The sequence below is a fragment of the Salvia hispanica genome, chromosome 3, assembly GCF_029641045.1.
Source record: "Salvia hispanica isolate PSC_SH4W2 chromosome 3, Shi_PSC_v1, whole genome shotgun sequence".
Taxonomy (NCBI): Eukaryota; Viridiplantae; Streptophyta; class Magnoliopsida; order Lamiales; family Lamiaceae; genus Salvia; species Salvia hispanica.
In genome coordinates, this window is record NC_142694.1 from 24934646 (window position 1) to 24951655 (window position 17010).

Consider the following 17010-nt stretch of genomic DNA (forward strand, 5'->3'; position numbering starts at 1 on the left):
GAAGCAATTTATAAAAGTTCATTTGTATAAGTTCTCTATAATAAACTTCATACATTTATTTTTAAAATGAAGCACTAAATCATCATACACAGAGAGCACAGCACAGGCTTCAAACTTCAACAAAAAGTAGCTATATTTCATTTTGTCAATAACAGAAACCAAATCCACCAATCATAGGGCTACATCATGCCATAGTCGACGACCTAAAACGACAACTTCGAGCTTATACAAGGAAGGTATGTGGAGGTACCAACAGAAAGAAAACGTATGGTGATAAAGCCGAATTTCTACTACCTATCTACTACTCTCGGGAAACTATAAAGCCTTCCGCGAAACTATTATAGAAACAAGAAAAACTCCCATGGCCTTGAATTTTCTCGGCCCACTGTCTCAGGCTTCAGTATCTTCCTCTTCGTCGTCATCTTCAGAACCATCGCTGCCCTGCAGGAATATCAAAGATTGTTCTAGAATGAGAAAAGGTTCGATTATATGAAACGATTCAAACCAGAAAATTATCCGAAATGAGGTGTCATTTCATAGCAAGTTCAATGTCTCACATTGCATTGTAAAATAAGCTACACAAATGTGGAGTAGTTTATGCATTTACCTCATCATCTTCGTCATCATCCATTTCAAGATCCTCTTCAGCCTCCTACATAAAATAGAAATAAGCTATATTGAATAACAAGGTATTTATATATGAATAAAATGATTATATCCTACATTTCGAAATCATAGGAAACTGAACTTTCTAGAAATAAATGGAATGCAAGCAAAAAGAGATAGGAGTAATAAATTGCGAAATTTACATTGTTAAAATACGCAAGAGGATTGGGCCACAAATCATCCTTGATTATATCTGCCACCTATTATGAAAGATGAGTAAAAAAATTATCAGCTTGACGAAAAAACTTAAGTGGAAGTACTCGTTTAAACATAAGCCATGATTCGGCATAATTACCTCATCACTAAGTTCGTACATGTCACCTTTAAACTCAGACTCAGTAAACCAGGAAAAGAAGCTACAGGAATTAGAACTGAAGTAAGTAATCATTGCTTCAATAGGATCAGTGAGAGATAATGCCAGACAATTACTAAAGTAGGAGAACAACTTATTCAGAGAAAGAGTACGTATAAGTATCATTATCAAGATGGCACACACGATGAGCTAAACTAAGATGCAAAGAACCTTCCCATGGCAGTAAGGTAATACACAGCCTTTGGCCTCCTTGTTAATGTGGCAATAGAGACCATACTCGTTTACCATATAATATGTGTGTGAGAGAGGGAGGAAGGGGTGGAGGGAAACAAACCTTTCCTCAGCAAGAGATCGCTTGCTTCCTTTCTTCTCCTCAGAAGTACCATTAGGCATGCCCTTCAGAATCCAAATATGCATAGGGAATTTTCAACACACTATACAAAAACATAATCACCTCAAACAACCATTGAGTAAAACTTACCATGCCTTCTTTCCATTTTATATTAGTTGCGGTGATTTTCGTCACCCCCTCCTCTAGGAACCTGAAGGTCTTTGTGAGCTTGGTATCTTCAAAATGTGGATTGGGTTTGAACATCTGAGCAGATATATTTATAAGATTCCAGCATGTTTCCACACTTAACTCTCTTCTAAGGTGGGAGAAAAAGAAAAACTCACGAATGTGATGGAGTAACCGGATTTCACATCTTTGAAATCTTCCACTTCAATATTATCCAGATATTTGAAAATCTAACACAAGAGAAGGTCATAACAGTGAGAAAGATCATATCAAATATTTGTATTAAGTACAGCTAATGCTTAAGAAACATATCCCCTGTGAATGAAGAATACATCAGAAGTTGAAATAATAAGCTCCTCTATTGTCAAACCACACCCATGTTTGAGTCACCATAGAGACAGAGTTCAAATAAGAACAAAAAATGGCTTTTCTTTATCATATTTCTAAATGAATAAATTTATGTTGTCATGTTAAAAGCTTAAACCGAGAGGAGCTCTCTAAAAATTTCCAATTTAGGAAATGTATGATTACTCAGGGAAATCCCAAAACATGAAGTGAAACAGTTGGATGTGGACAGGGGACAAATATGATGCTATCTTCTTCGACAAAGCAAAGGTAGAGATTGGTACCTTTTGGTCTTCTTCAGTCAAGAGTTCAGTGAGGGCAGGATGACTCATAAACTGAAAGATATAAACGTAAGTCAGAACGAAAGTAAGTAGTCGCAAGCCTTCTAGTACCACATAAAATCTCTAAGATAATTAGCTAATAGTACTATAAATTATAAGTACTTACTGCAGTCGACCAGAAATCAGGGATTGACTTGATGACATCATTTCGCTTATCATAGACAGGCTTCCGAATGGCGTTGAACTGCTGCTCCAGCTCCAATACCTTTTCACTTGCTTCTTCATTAATCTAAAAGCAGAACAACAGAAAATACCTTGGTTCATTAGCATCACATCCAGCTCTAATTCTTCCCCACCAAACACTCTCCCCCACTATACAGCTCTCATCATGACAAGAGGCAAATCAACAAACTTACTTTGTGAACCTAATTTGTAGCTAAATATTTGTGAAAAAACACATACAGAGACAATGCAGGTTCAAAGCTAATTTTATTCATTCATTACCTAAAACTAAGTGAACAATTCATCATATTATATGTTAAGGATTTGCAACAATTACAATGGCTTAAGGGTTTCCACCATCAGAAAAATAAATTTGCAACTTGAAGTAAACATCAAAGAAAGTAGAAATACCTTTTCGAGATCCTCTTGAATTGACTGAAGCTTTTCAACACATTGAACGAGCTTTTCATCTATGACCTCCATCCCGTTCCTTTCTTCCTCCACCTCTTCCGATCTCTGCTTCTTTCCCTTCTCTGCTCCCATTTTTGTTCAAATTCAGAAGAATACACCTCAAAATTTTATGTTTTCGGTGTTTTCGACTGCTGTATGGGACCTTTGCTTAAACCCTAAATAAACCCTTCGTGCTGCCCACTGCGATAAAAGGGTTAAGCTGTGCCTCAAATTGCCTAGGGTTTGGGGGGCAAGAAGTGTAATTACAGAAAGTAAAGGGGTATAGCAAAAACTATTTACTTATCTTCTTTATTCTGTCCTTAAACAACATTGGCAGAATAAAAGTCAAATATGGTCCTAAACATATAATGATTTTATGATTTTGGTCCTATACATTATTTTTTGAATTATTACATCCCTGGGCAAAATCAGTTCATTTTGTATGGCTCCGTTGACCGTTACTTTTAGACGGAACCGTCCAAAATGGACTGATTTTGGCACGAGTTGAAATGTTTAGGATGCAAAAATTCAAAACATAATATCTGAGACCAAAATTGCAAAATGATCATATGTTCAGGCCAGTTTTAGTATTTACTCTTGTGAATATTTATTTGTGCCTTTATTTGGTTGATTTTCTTAGGCCTCTCTTGGTATGGTGGAATGGAATGGAATGGAGTGAGGAAAGAAATGACATTCCTACCTCCATTCCATTCCTTTGCTTGGTAAATATTTTTGTTAGAAATCACCATTCCTTTTGGAATGGTCATTCCATTCCACATGGAAATACCCATTCCATCCATTTAGCTAAGGAATGGTCATTCCATTCCATTCCATTTTCCTTCTTTCTTATTTTAAATTTTAACAAAATTATATAAAATTATTTTAATAATTGAAAAATCCACACACACTACACACAACATTTCACGCACTACACATCTCACACATTTCACAAACTACACATATTTTACACACTTCCACGCACTACACACACTACACATTTTCACACACTACACACATTTCAATCACATTTCACACACTATATATACTACACACATTTGACACACTACACGTATTTCTCACAATGAAGTAGAGGGAGAATCTTGGTAGAAACTCACGTTCCTTCCACCCCTCACAGAAGAAGAGTTCTCACAATCTACCACTCTGCAATTCAATAATCCCGTATGTTTTTTTGTTATATAGGTTCTGATTTTTTCCATATTGATTTGGTTGTCTTGAATAAATGTGTTATACCGCATTAGCGTAAAAGAAGATGTTTACTGTGAAGTTTAGAGTTCAAAGCAATAATCTTGTTTTTGAGTGACAATTCGTCCTCTAAAATGGAACTAAGGGTGTCTCCAACGGCGCCCTTTCCGTTCGCCCGTCGGGGACGGGTGACCTGACGGGCGCCATAGTGGGCGGGAAGGGCGCCCACGCCCGTCCCGAGTGCCCCTGCGATGGCCTCGCTCCTCCCGTCGACGGGCGAGTGGGACGGGCGCCACTGTGGCGAAGGTCGCCCGTCCCACTCGGACGTCCGACATTTTAATTTAATTTTTTTAAAAAAAACTCTATAAATAGGGCTCCTCCAATGTCATTTCATTCACACCACTTGTGTTGACAAGTTTATCTCTCTAACCTCTTTTTTCAATTATCTATAATGGCGAGTAGTCGTGCGGGTGGTAGTGGCGGAGGCGCTAGTGATAGTGATGGCTTTAGCGATGATGAATTGGATCTCGCTGTGCAAGCGGCGATTGATCGACGGATCCGGCAGAGGCAGCAGCGGCGGCAGCAGGCGGCGGCGGCCGTGCCTCGGCCGATCCATCGCCGACGGCATGTACCCCGGGACCACATTGCTGCACATCAGCGGTTGTATGAGGACTACTTTGCTCCAGAGCCGCGTTTTGGGGATGCCTTATTCCGCCGACGTTTTAGGATGCATCGTCCTCTGTTTATGCATATCGTTGGTGCGTTAGAGAGAAGGTACGAGTTTTTCAGAATCAGGGAGGATGCGGCTGGCAAACCCGGACACACACCAATACAGAAGTGTACGGCCGCAATCAGGTAACTGGCGTACGGAGGCCCGGCCGACATGTTCGACGAGTACCTCTACATTGGGGAGTCTTCAGCCGTCGAGTGTCTGTTGGAGTTTTGCGCGGGCGTTAGAGCGATATTCGGGGATCAGTATCTTCGGCGTCCGAGCCCCGAAGACTGCCAGCGGCTGATTAATATGCACGGGTCGGTGCACGGGTTCCCTGGGATGTTGGGCAGCATCGATTGTATGCATTGGGAGTGGAGGAACTGCCCCGCCGCCTGGAAGGGGATACACACTTCCGGCTTCAAAGCCAAGCATCCCACGTTGATCCTTGAAGCTGTAGCTGACTACCGGCTATGGATATGGCATGCTTATTTTGGAGTGGCCGGGTCGAACAACGACATCAACGTCGTCCAGTCGTCGCCCCTGTTCAACGATCAGTGCAATGACGTTGGTCCCGCCATCAGTTTCGTAGCCAACGGCAACCAGCACAACATGAGATACTATTTGGCGGATGGGATATACCCAAACTGGTCCGTCTTTGTGAAGACGATCAAGCATGCGATCGGGCCGAAGAAGTCCTACTTTGTGCCCCGGCAGGAGGCAGCGCGCAAGGATGTTGAGCGCGCATTTGGTGCGCTCCAGAGTCGATGGGCGATGGTGAGGGGTCCGGCACGGCAGTGGTATATCCCAACATCGGCGACATCATGTACACGTGTATCATTTTGCACAACATGATTGTCGAAAGTGAAGGGGACGAACTGACTCAGTGGACCAGCGAAGATGACACGGGTGCCGGTCCAAGCCACGGCGTGGCCACCGCGAATGTGAACATGGGGGTACCTCATGGAGAGGTTGAGTGGTTGCGCGCATTTGCCGACATGCGGCAAAAAAATGCCCATATTCGACTTCAGGAGGATATCATCGAAGAGGTTTGGACGCGGAGGGGTGGACACTGATGTGGTTGTTTTTTTTTCTATCTACTATGTAATTTTTTTTTTCGAATGATGTATGCTTTTTTTTTATTGAAATATTCGTATTTCTCGTTCGTATTTGTGTCGAATTTTAATTCCGTGAATTTTAATTTAATTGTGAATTAATTTAATTGTGGGAAGGGCTAGTGATGTGGCAGTGGAATGGGAGGGGCTAGTGCTGACGTGGCATGGGAAGGGCGAATGGGAGGGGCGAGTGGGAGGGGCGCCGCCAGAGACACCCTAACTAGAGCATTGAACATTTGACTGAACCACAATGGAATATTTTAAAAGTAAACAATCTCAAGCAGCGGCGGAACTACGTAGGGCCAAGCCCCCGCGCCGGCGGGGGCTTGGCCGGAACCGGAACCCTACCCCGCCTTATACCTCCCTTCTCCCACCGATCTCCGCCCCAATCAAGCCCTGCACTTGGACCGTCTAGATTTCAGGGAAACCGCCGCTGCGCTCTGTGAAATTGATTAATTGTGGGAGAAGATGAGACTTAATTGGGCTTATAAGTTTTTGGGCCATTTATATAATTGTTGGGCTGATTTTTAATTTTTGGAATAAAAATGCATTTGACTTAAGCATGTTCAAATAAAAATTTGAGGGGTATGTAAATGTTTATAATTTTATCAAATAAAATAATCTGAAGTGCATCAATACTGTGCAGTACGTTTTTTATAAGTTTTATATGCCCAAATACCTCCTAATTTACTTGGATTAAGATAATTTGTTTGATAGAATTAGAATTATATTATGCAAGTATCCTAATTTACTTGGTCCTTGGATTAAGATCATTGGTTTGGTAGAATTAGAATTATATTATGCAAGTAGTAGTTAATAAATTTATTAGCATGTGAAACTTGTTAAGGCATATTTGTAAAATAGTGAAACTTGTTAAGGCATATTTGTAAAAGAATAAATTTATTAGTATGTGAAACTTGTTAAGGTATATTTGTAAAATAGTGAAACTTGTTAAGGCATATTTGTAAAAGAATGGGAGATGAATGAATGAATAATATAGTAATTGAATATATTGAGAAACAAATTTTCAAAAAAATCAGAATGGAATTATTTTTAGGTGATTTCAAGACATAGCGATTTATCGAAAACAGTTACTCCCTCTGCCAGCCATTAGAAGTCTTTGTCCATTTTTATTATAAATGGTATGTACTCCTCATTTTCTACTAACTCATTCCACTCACATTCTATTATAAAACTAATACGTAAAAATGAGTCTCACATTCTACTACTCTATTTTTTTTTCATCCACTTTCTTTTACATTTCTTAAATAAAGTTAAATACTTTAATAATGTTATTATTATTTTAAAATTTTCAGCCCCGGCTTATTTAATTTCCTGGTTCCGCCACTGATCTCAAGGCTTCACGCTTATATACAGTGATTTCCAAGATTGAAAGCATGGCATGCGAGTACTAAAGCATGGGAAATGAGTGTCACATACCAAATTCAGTCCCAAACATAACAGGAACAAAAGATAGGCTAACCTTTCCAATCAAAACAGATTTTGCCGCATGTGTAGTGTGTGAAATGTGTATAATGTGTGTAGTATGTGAAATGTGTGGTGCTTTTTTTTGGTAGAATCAACATATTAATTATTCATATTTCATTCCATTCCATTTCTATATTAATCTGTAGTTATCAAACATAGGAATGGAATTAATCAAAGAATAACAATTTCATTCCTTTTACATTCTTGTGCTTGGTAAGCACAAGAATGGACATTCCATTCCATCATACCAAAGAGCCCCTTAGTATCTAAATTCCATTAATGAGAAAATCTGAGCATACAGAATCCGTAAGCCACAAAGGATAATAAACATGCCAAAACAAAATGCAGAAACAGAGTTACAACTCTATTAAATAATAAAATTAAATCTTCATCAATTATAGGAGAGTAGAAGAAAATAAAGTACTACTACTATTAAACAAAATCAAGACCGGTTTTGAACAAATATAAAACGTCATTTTGTGTTTCAATTTCTGATTAATGCACACAAATTAACTTTGAGGTATCATGTTACATGAACTAATTATGTACCAATAACATTGTAGAAAATAATGCTAATGTAAATCTTTTATCTTTTCAAGTATGAAATCCATCACTAAATACGAAATATTTCGTGATTAAACTTTTAGAAAAAATATTTTGTGAATACAAAATACATAAAAAAATATACCCATGAGTAGTGGCGGAGCTAGACATTTTACGTTGAAATCTACTAAAATTGCCTAACCTACTTACGAACATTTCTTTTTAATTTAAAACAAAAATCAATAATAGTACTTCTAGTATTTGAAATCAGATATTTACAGTATAATTTCTTGATATTAATCTTACACGAAAGAGAAACAACAAAAACATAGATATGAATTAGTTCAATAGGGACGTTTTTTGTGACATAGTAGTAATAGATTCGATCTCGAACAGATCCGAGCTGGCATCACTCGCCACGTCATCATCATCATAAGGTTTTGGAATGGCGTCCCACGTTAGGATCGCCTGCAGTTTCCTCTCCATACCCTTGCAGACTGTTTCTCCCTTGGCCTTGATTAATGTTGTTGCATAAACTTGGATGGAGTTTCTGGATTCTTCTAGATCTTTCTCATTAGTCTCCTCCATTCTACTTTGCGGCCGAGGATGCTTTATGCGAACGTCTTTCTTGTCGAAGCAAGTGAATCCGAAGATCATTCTCCTTCCAACGATGGCCCTTTTGGGTTCGCGAGAAAACGAGCCGACTCCATAGCTGGTGTTTGAGGTTGTGATGGCCTTTTGAGTTTCAAAACACTAATGAGGATTTCTTTAGCTGAGATTTTATCATCCATCTCACTTTCTACAAGTGGTAGAGTCTTCTCTAAATAATTAAAGGGAGATGAATAGAATAAAAACACAATAATATAATAGGAGTACTCACTACTTTGTCCTTTAAATAGAGGTGTATGCAATAATTGGAGAATTGTGTAGCTAAGTTTGGTCACACACACACTAGCATGTCGTGCAAGTAACACACGCATAATTTATTGTTGTCATCTTAGGAATGCATAATTCAAGCTAATCTCTAAGAGTTTGCAAATGAACAAGTGGTTGCAAAACAAGATTTAAATTCATCCACCCCCTTGTTATACTACATTTATTATAGAAAGCTCCAAACACGTACTCGCAAATGAGTTCCGTATACATGTAGGCTACTGCTAAGCCCTTACGGTTTTGTTTGAGACACTTCCCAAATGCCTTCGTTGAGATAACTCCTATAATTGCTTACCACTTTCACTTATTCTCCGATGTGGATGTTGCACCCCAACATGCTCTCACCACTTCATATTTATTTATTTATTTATTTTTCTTTGATTTTGTGGGAGACTTATTTGAAATTGGGTGTATTAAAGAGGCTTAATTAAATTGTGGGGACGATTCTTGTCGACTATGACTATCAAAGTACTGTCACATATACGATAATTGATTGGGGCTACTGATTACGAGACCCAACTATAATTCCATACTTTATTTAATTGGAGCTGTGAAATGGTCCTTGATTTGATTTTTCATGGCTAGTGTCGTGTGACTCCACACGTCTTTGTTTGATTCTTGTTGCATAATGCATAATTTAGAAGCTATGCATAGCTCACAAAAGTAGATACATTTCGTTATTGCCCTATTCCTATGATAATAATTATGCACACGCTACCTAATCCTTCACTTAATACTAAGATATTGTGTGTGTGTGTGTGTGTGTGTGAAAGGAGAACAAACTAAATTGACAAAACATATTCAAATTTTTAAATAAAATTTTGCAGTTGATAAGCTTAAGAGAAGCTTAGATCTTAATGCTACAAAAAAGTAAGTTTCAGAGAAAACAGGGGACATGCCTTCTTTTTTCTTCAGCTCACTTTGGGAAACTAGCAAGTGCAAAGAAAGCTATAGCTTCTTGTAGCTAATTTCTCTTCGACTATTTCTTCCAGAGCACGATATCCATGAAACACGGCCCACCAGATCTTCACAGAACATTTAGTTCATTTGGTCCATGCTGTACCCTCCCACTTATCTCCAAGCACAGGCCGGTGGTAACGCCTTTGCTTAAAGTTCTTTCCTTGGGAGTTTTTCTAGGACCTGGGTCGATGAATATTGGTTGAACTTTGAGATGCGGATTTGGTTTGATGCGGATATCTTCTTTTTCAGGTGGCCGGAGTAATATACTGTTTTGCATTTCTTCAGAAGCTTCATCCTCGTTCATAAGCACCTGCAGTCAAAGAAGTAGCACTTCAACATTTTTGCTTGGTCTTTTTCGTATTGATATGAGCTTAAGAGCTAATGGATATGCAGCACCGTGGAATGTGGATGGATAACATAATCAAAATAAAGGATATGCAAACCTTGCGCCCGAGCAGATCAAAGGTCATGACTACTTTACTTCGCTTGGATCGTTCAGCTTCTTCTATCTCCTCCCTTTTCTTTCTCAGAAGTTCCTTCTCCTGAGAGTAAAGTAGTAGCATACAACATTAATGATGTTAATTAAAATTAATTAAGTCATTCCAATATGTCTCTAGATAAATATTGTAGATAAAAACCTCATTCGAGAGCCAAGTATTTCCTTCCATCTCGTAGTAGTCACTCTGGTCATCTATTACCGTGGTACGTGCTGCTGCATTTCGGTCATATTCAACTAGCCTTTTAGCATATGCTTCAGCAGCTGCCTCAGCATCGGTTAAAACAATAAGTCCTTCATCCAAACCAGCATATGTGCTTCCCTCCCTCAGCACAAGGGCACCGCAAAAATTGCAAGGCCCCTCGCCCTCCTGCTCACACACTATCTTTCCACAAGATATACAATTGCTGACCAACCCATGACGGCGGGCTTGGCATGTGCATGGCTTCCCCTTCTGAAACACAATAGATCCTTTCGCAGCCTCAGCCAGAGAAATAACTTTTCCAGATTTTTTCTTTCTCGAACTACCTTGATTCACAGGTTTTTCATTTGTGGACGCCGCATGTTTAGATTGATTGTCCTGACTTGTGGAAGGCTTCGCCTCTTTTGGTGCTCTTTGTGCTTTTTTAGATGTGACAGAGGGACCTTCATCTGGACGTGGTTTGACATAGGCATGTAAACTGGAAGTTGGAGTGTCTTTGCTGGTATCGTACACATTTCTGTGACCTCTTCGTTTTAAGTACTCATCAGTTACACTCTTCCCAGCTTCCTCTCCAATGATATTCTGCAAAAAAAATTATAGATTACGATAATGTTGAACTACAGCTACAGCCTACGAATATAGCAATTAAAAATAATACTCCTACTATAACTTGGAAAGTAACAAATGGAAACATGAAGGTCATATTGTGATAAGAGACAATGGAAACATTGTAAAAGCAACTACTCTGGTGCAAAACAAACAATTTATACTATTCTGATAAACAAATGTAGTTGTAAGGGAGGATGTACTGGATAGTAATATTCAAACCTCGACCCTTTTGAATCAAAATCAAGGATAATAGATATTCATAGGGCCGTTCGGGTTGTCATGTTTACTTGTGACTAAAGACCATGTCTATTCTTATCTCTAGTTCTGTTGGCTTTTCTCAAAAGCTCAACCTGTATCTTCCCGTCGTCCCAGTGCCAAGATTACATTGTATCTAACTAATATTCATCCCACCTCCACCTTTGTGAATAATGTAATCCTACACAAACCCCATATTGTATCTCACTAGTATCTTGTCTAACAAATTGAACGCCACCATAGATGATAAAGCTGTAGTACTCATGCTACTATGGCATCAGTCTAAATTAAATGAAACTAGGCACTTCTGCAAGTATCCAACCACTACTCTCATCATATGGAACACCTAATGCACATAGCCTGTAAAGATGCATGATCTCAATAAGGTGAAACAAATATAAGTATGCAGACTGAATGCAACCTCTTGACAAAATCTACATAAAGCAACATAATTCAACGTTTACTACTAGCATAATCAAGGAGTAATACACGAACACCTTCATCATTAGGAAACATCTGATTGCTCAATACTATTCCAATCCAATTTTGCATACAACTCATCAAACATCTAAATACGCTTACACAGCCTAATCACACAAAATTCAGAAAATACTAAATCCCTAGCAACAAAGAAGAAGATTCCGCATCAACACAGGAACTGGAAGGCATAATCAGAAAAAGGAAAGATGAGGATTGAAGTAAAATTGGGCGTACATCAAGGTATTCCTTTGCATCGAGTGGAGGAGCCATCTCACAGTAGGAAACGAGGCCTGATATGATTTCGCCATCTAATTGGATACCGGTCTCAATTTTCTGGCACAGCTCCGTCAACGCCTTCTCCAACCACTGCCCCGTCGTCTCCACCCCCATTTTCCCCCTTTCTCTCTCGAATAAGGGAGGCTTTTTTCTCTCTCTGGGTTTTACGATCTAAGGGCTTGTTTGGATATCTGTATTTGTAATCGGAAGTGTATTTAATCACTTTTTTTAATCAATACTAATTTTTGTATTTCACCTTTTTAAATAAAAAAAATTATATATTTCAATTCTCATGGAGTAATTTTGAAGACACAAGAACAATAGCCTATACTTCTCTTCACTTCAGAACCATGAGCATGTCTCAGCTCCTTCTTAGGTTCGTTCCGTCTCAACCATCCACGTCCGATCGCATCACGAGCATAGTTCACACGTAGCTCCAACCGGCCTCCTTCCTCCTCACTCCCATCGCTTCTCTAACCTTCAACGCGTGATCCCATTCGCCCGCCTCTGCATAGATGTTCGACACTGAAATGTAGGTTCCGACATCATTAGGCTGCGATTCAAGAATCTTCTCAGCAGCCACCTTCCCTAGCTCGTGATCACCGTGCACTTTGCAAGCAGCGAGCAAAGTCTCCCACACTAAAACGGCCGGTTCCACAGGCATGCTGTCGATAAACCTCTTGGCCTCTTCTAGCCGCCCTGCTCGGCCAAGAAGATCCACCATGCACGCGTAATGCTTCTGACCAGGCTTGATCCCGTGGTCTCTGATCATCGATTGCAAATGGAAATGCCCTTCGTCTACTAAACCAGCGTGGCTACAAGCTGATAGCACACCAACGAAAGTGACACCATCAGGCTCTACTCCTGATCTCTTCATACGGTCAAAGAGCTGCAACGCCTCTGATCCTTTTCCATTGTTAGCGTAGCTTGCTATCATTGTCGTCCAGCCAACCAAATCGAGGTCTGTAATCTGCTGAAATGCCTTGTGACAGTCGCTGATGCTCCCGGATTTTGAGTACATCATCACAAGTGAACTTCCCACCGATGCATCTGTTTCAAAACCAACTTTAATGGTATATCCGTGAAGCTGTTCGCCTAATTCACTTGAAATAGCAAGAGCCCCCAAAATCGACGAACATGTGTAGGCGTCAGAGTTCACACCGGACATAAGCAAGTTGCGGAAAATCTCAAGAGCCTCCTCAACTTGTCCATATCGAGAGTATCCTGAAATCAAGGACGACCACAGTGCTTGATCTTTGATATGCGTCCTATCAAAAACAATCCTAGCTGAATCGAGATCACCACATTTTGTGTACATGTTCACTAGTGCAGAATCAACGATGGCCTGCTCACCACCAGACCAAAACCGAAGAGCAAAGGCGTGAACTTCTCTACCCAACTTCAAGGAACGAAGAGCAGAGCATGAATTCAGAACAGCAGCTAAAATCCTGTCATCGGGTTCGAATCCCATCTCTTGAAACAACCGAATAGCCTTATCTGCATATCCGTTTTCAGCTAAACCAATAATCATAGAGGTCCACGAAACATTATCTTTCCTCTCAAGTTGCTCAAAAGCCTTTAGAGAGTCCTCCAACTTGCGACATTTCGAATACATTGTCAGAATCGAACTGCCTACGCTGACTTCAGACAACATACCGAGTTTTAAAGAGTAACTATGCACCTGTCTCCCCAAAGCTAAACTATCTATCAAGCTTATGACACTAGAAACAATGTACATATTAGGATTAGTACCATTTTCTAACATATCTTGAAAAAAATTGATTGCTTTGTCGTAACTCCCACTTTGAACAAACGCAGATATCATGTTAGCCCAAACACCTACTTCCTTCATCTTCCCATTCTCTACAAAAACTTTCTCAGATAAATAAACCGCTCCTATTCTCGAATATGTACTTATAAGAGATGATTCGACTATAGGATCAATATTAAGCCCAACCTTAAAAGTCCAGCAATGGATCTGTAATGTTCCTTTAAACATATCGGGGTTTGTACACGCTGAAAGCACATTCGGAACAGTGAAACTGCTTAGTTCCTCTCCCGATTTCCTCATCTCATTGAGGACAGAAAAAGCAGAAACACAATCACCCTGCTTCGCAAAGCCGGAGATGATGACATTCCAAGAAACAACATTGAGCATTTTCATTAGTTTAAACTGCTTCACAGCATCAAGCATAGCTCCGGATTTAGCATAAAGATCGACAATGGCAGTTCCGACATAAACATCACCACCAACACCGCGCTTGATGACACACCCATGGATGCATTTCCCCAACTCTAGCTCCTCTACTGCAGCACAAGCAGTTAAAGCACTAGAAAATGTAAAAGAGTTCGGGGAAATACTGCTACGACGGCACATCTCCGCGAAAACATCCAACGCAACCAAATGGTCATTGCTCTTGACTGCGCCTGACACGACATGATTCCAACAAACGACATTCTCACAGTTATCAACATCATGTAACACCCTCAAAGCATCATCAAGATAACCACACTTGGCGAACAAATCTATCGTTGCAGCCCTCACGTACCCGTTAGATACGAACCCGTTTTTCCAAACGAGCCCGTAAACCTGTAAACCAATGGCTGCATTTCCCACATAGCCACAAGCAGAAAGAACACTGCCATAAGTGAACTCATCCATATCCGCGCCAACATTATGAATTTGACAAAAAAGCCTCCAAGAATAACCGTAAAGAGAATTCTTGTTACACCCCAAAATCATCGAATTCAATGTGACCGAGTTCCTCAGAGGAATTTCATCGAACAGCTTGAATGCACAGTCCATGCGACTGCATTCCGAGTAGGAAATGATCAGACTGTTGGCGGCGTAGAGATTTGAGCTTAATTCGTGGGTTTTGAAGAGAAGGGCGTGTGCTGCTTTGGCTTGTGCGAGTGTTAGATCCTTCAAATTTGTTGGGTTGCTGAGCAAGAGACGAGTGTCAAGCTCGATTCGACCACTACCTTCCAGTAGAGCGGCAGAGGAGCTGTATTTGCGGAATAGAAACAATATTTTCTTGCTGAGCATGATGATCTCTCGTGGAAATTTGGAGTGAAGCGCCATTAGTTTCAGTTTTCGGCTCTAGACAGAAGATGAACTAATTAGTTAAAAATAATATATTCACATTCAGTCAAGATGGCCGAGCGGTCTAAGGCGCCAGTTTCAGGTACTGGTCCGAAAGGGCGTGGGTTCAAATCCCACTCTTGACATTTCTTATTTTTTTTTTAACTATTTCTTGACATTTGTTATTTAAAGGTTTTTTTACGATTTGCTCAATTCGGGTTTAGCTTCGAGCCTAAGCCTAGATTGATTACATATTTTGTAATACGCTCCCTATATATAAGGTGATATATCATTGAGAAAAGATAATCAAGTCATCATCACAATGTAGACTTCAAACCTTTCATGATTCTGTCAATTAGCTTAACATTACTTATTTAATCCATCACTCATGTTAATTTACTATAAAATTTTTAATGTGTCGAGACTGTGTGATATGGGTTGATATGATTCGATTATATTTATAATGTTTGTAAAAGTATAACTACATAGTTATTTTATTTCTATGCAAATAAATTAGGGAGTATACAACTAGGGGCACTTGTATGGCCAATTGCGACATCGTTAGTGATTACAATTCAAAATATGGGAAAAATAAATGGCATCCAATCCCAATCATTCGTCAATTATACAAGTGTGCATGTTTAATTTTGATGTAACATCTATATACACGTGTCGCCTATTCGTTTGCCAGAATGCACCCTATTTGCTAATGCTCTTAATTGCATAAGAAACAGCGGATTATAACCACTACTGTAACGAAACATGAGGACTTAGTAGGTTTGACTCTGGAAACACAATTATCAACATTGAATGTCATTAATTATATGACCAAGTCAACCCCTGCTAGTAACACAGGTTATTTTAAACTATAGTACATAGGTTATTTTAAATAAAAATCTAATTAATTATAGAAATGAGTCATTCACCCTTTTCAAAAATTATATAAGATAAAGATCAATTATTATTAAGTTTATGTGGGATACAAATGCTGGTTTGCAACATGCTCTTGCACGTTTGCAACGTAATGCACATCGAAATTTAACACATGCAACAAAGAGATCCACGTTGACTTGGTCCTGAAAGGGTTATCCAAGAAGACACATATGAGACATTATTATTACCAAGTTGACACGTCTCAAGAATATACAAATGAGATAGTATCATTACTAAGTCTACACATATCAAGTGTGCTAAGACATGTCTTCAACTTTATGAAATTCAATAAGAATTATATAGTCGCTCGCATCTCAAACTATGAAAAGAGATTTTACTATCCATATAATGATACTCATTGATTTCTTTAAATTGTGACAATTATTTTTAAACATAAGCGACTATATATAATGCTTAAATATGACAATTTATTGGTAATGGTTCTCACCATAAAGCTCCCCAAGCCAAAATTCTACTTCACCTCTATTTCGTAAAAATAGAAATTTTTTTCTTTTAAGTCCATTTCCTAAAAATACAAAACTCTCTACATTAGAAAATGGACCTCAGAATCCACTAACACTAATTCAATTATTTTTGTTTCTTCTCTTACTTTATTAATTTTACATTAATACTCGTGTCGTTTCAAATTTTTTTTTAAGAAATAGAGAGTATACTATTTATTAATCAGAGGTAAAATTTTCACATTATCATCAAATTAAATATTTATCAAGCCAGTTCAATTTGATTTAATTAATTGAAACCATTCTTAAATTACAAGCAAACCCATATTAATTAAGATAAATCGTTTTTATTAGTGGGCCTTGGACAGATGTTAGCCCAATCATTTGTCTTCTTGTCTACGTGTTAATGGACAATAAATGTGCTTCCACGTGGTGTACGCTCAGCCTCACATGTAGTACTCCTGAGCCCAA

At 39.0% G+C, this 17010-nt stretch overlaps 3 protein-coding genes and 1 non-coding gene across 4 annotated transcripts; 1 reads left to right on the forward strand and 3 right to left on the reverse strand.

The window, feature by feature from the left end:
• Nucleotides 1–115: 115 nt before the first annotated feature.
• On the reverse strand, nt 116–3036 carry LOC125211469 (NAP1-related protein 2-like). The gene is made up of 10 exons (XM_048111275.2): nt 2756–3036; nt 2289–2411; nt 2126–2176; nt 1655–1726; nt 1461–1574; nt 1314–1375; nt 962–1022; nt 810–866; nt 608–652; nt 116–441 (listed from the first exon to the last, which is right to left on the reverse strand). The coding sequence occupies exons 1-10, from the start codon at nt 2885–2887 to the stop codon at nt 391–393; spliced, it is 768 nt and encodes a 255-aa protein (XP_047967232.1). The 5' UTR covers nt 2888–3036; the 3' UTR covers nt 116–390.
• Nucleotides 3037–9572: 6536 nt separating this feature from the next.
• Nucleotides 9573–12177, reverse strand: LOC125215462 (transcription regulator/ zinc ion binding protein). The gene is made up of 4 exons (XM_048116885.2): nt 12022–12177; nt 10384–11025; nt 10189–10287; nt 9573–10055 (listed from the first exon to the last, which is right to left on the reverse strand). The coding sequence occupies exons 1-4, from the start codon at nt 12175–12177 to the stop codon at nt 9813–9815; spliced, it is 1140 nt and encodes a 379-aa protein (XP_047972842.1). The 3' UTR covers nt 9573–9812.
• Nucleotides 12178–12381: 204 nt separating this feature from the next.
• Nucleotides 12382–15209, reverse strand: LOC125215461 (pentatricopeptide repeat-containing protein At1g74600, chloroplastic-like). Its single transcript, XM_048116882.2, has one exon. It carries the CDS (start codon nt 15143–15145, stop codon nt 12488–12490), a length of 2658 nt encoding a protein of 885 aa, XP_047972839.2. The 5' UTR covers nt 15146–15209; the 3' UTR covers nt 12382–12487.
• A 2-nt stretch (nt 15210–15211) lies between these two features.
• TRNAL-CAG (transfer RNA leucine (anticodon CAG)) lies at nt 15212–15291 on the forward strand. The gene has a single exon. It is a non-coding gene; the product is annotated as a tRNA-Leu (tRNA).
• Nucleotides 15292–17010: the final 1719 nt, after the last annotated feature.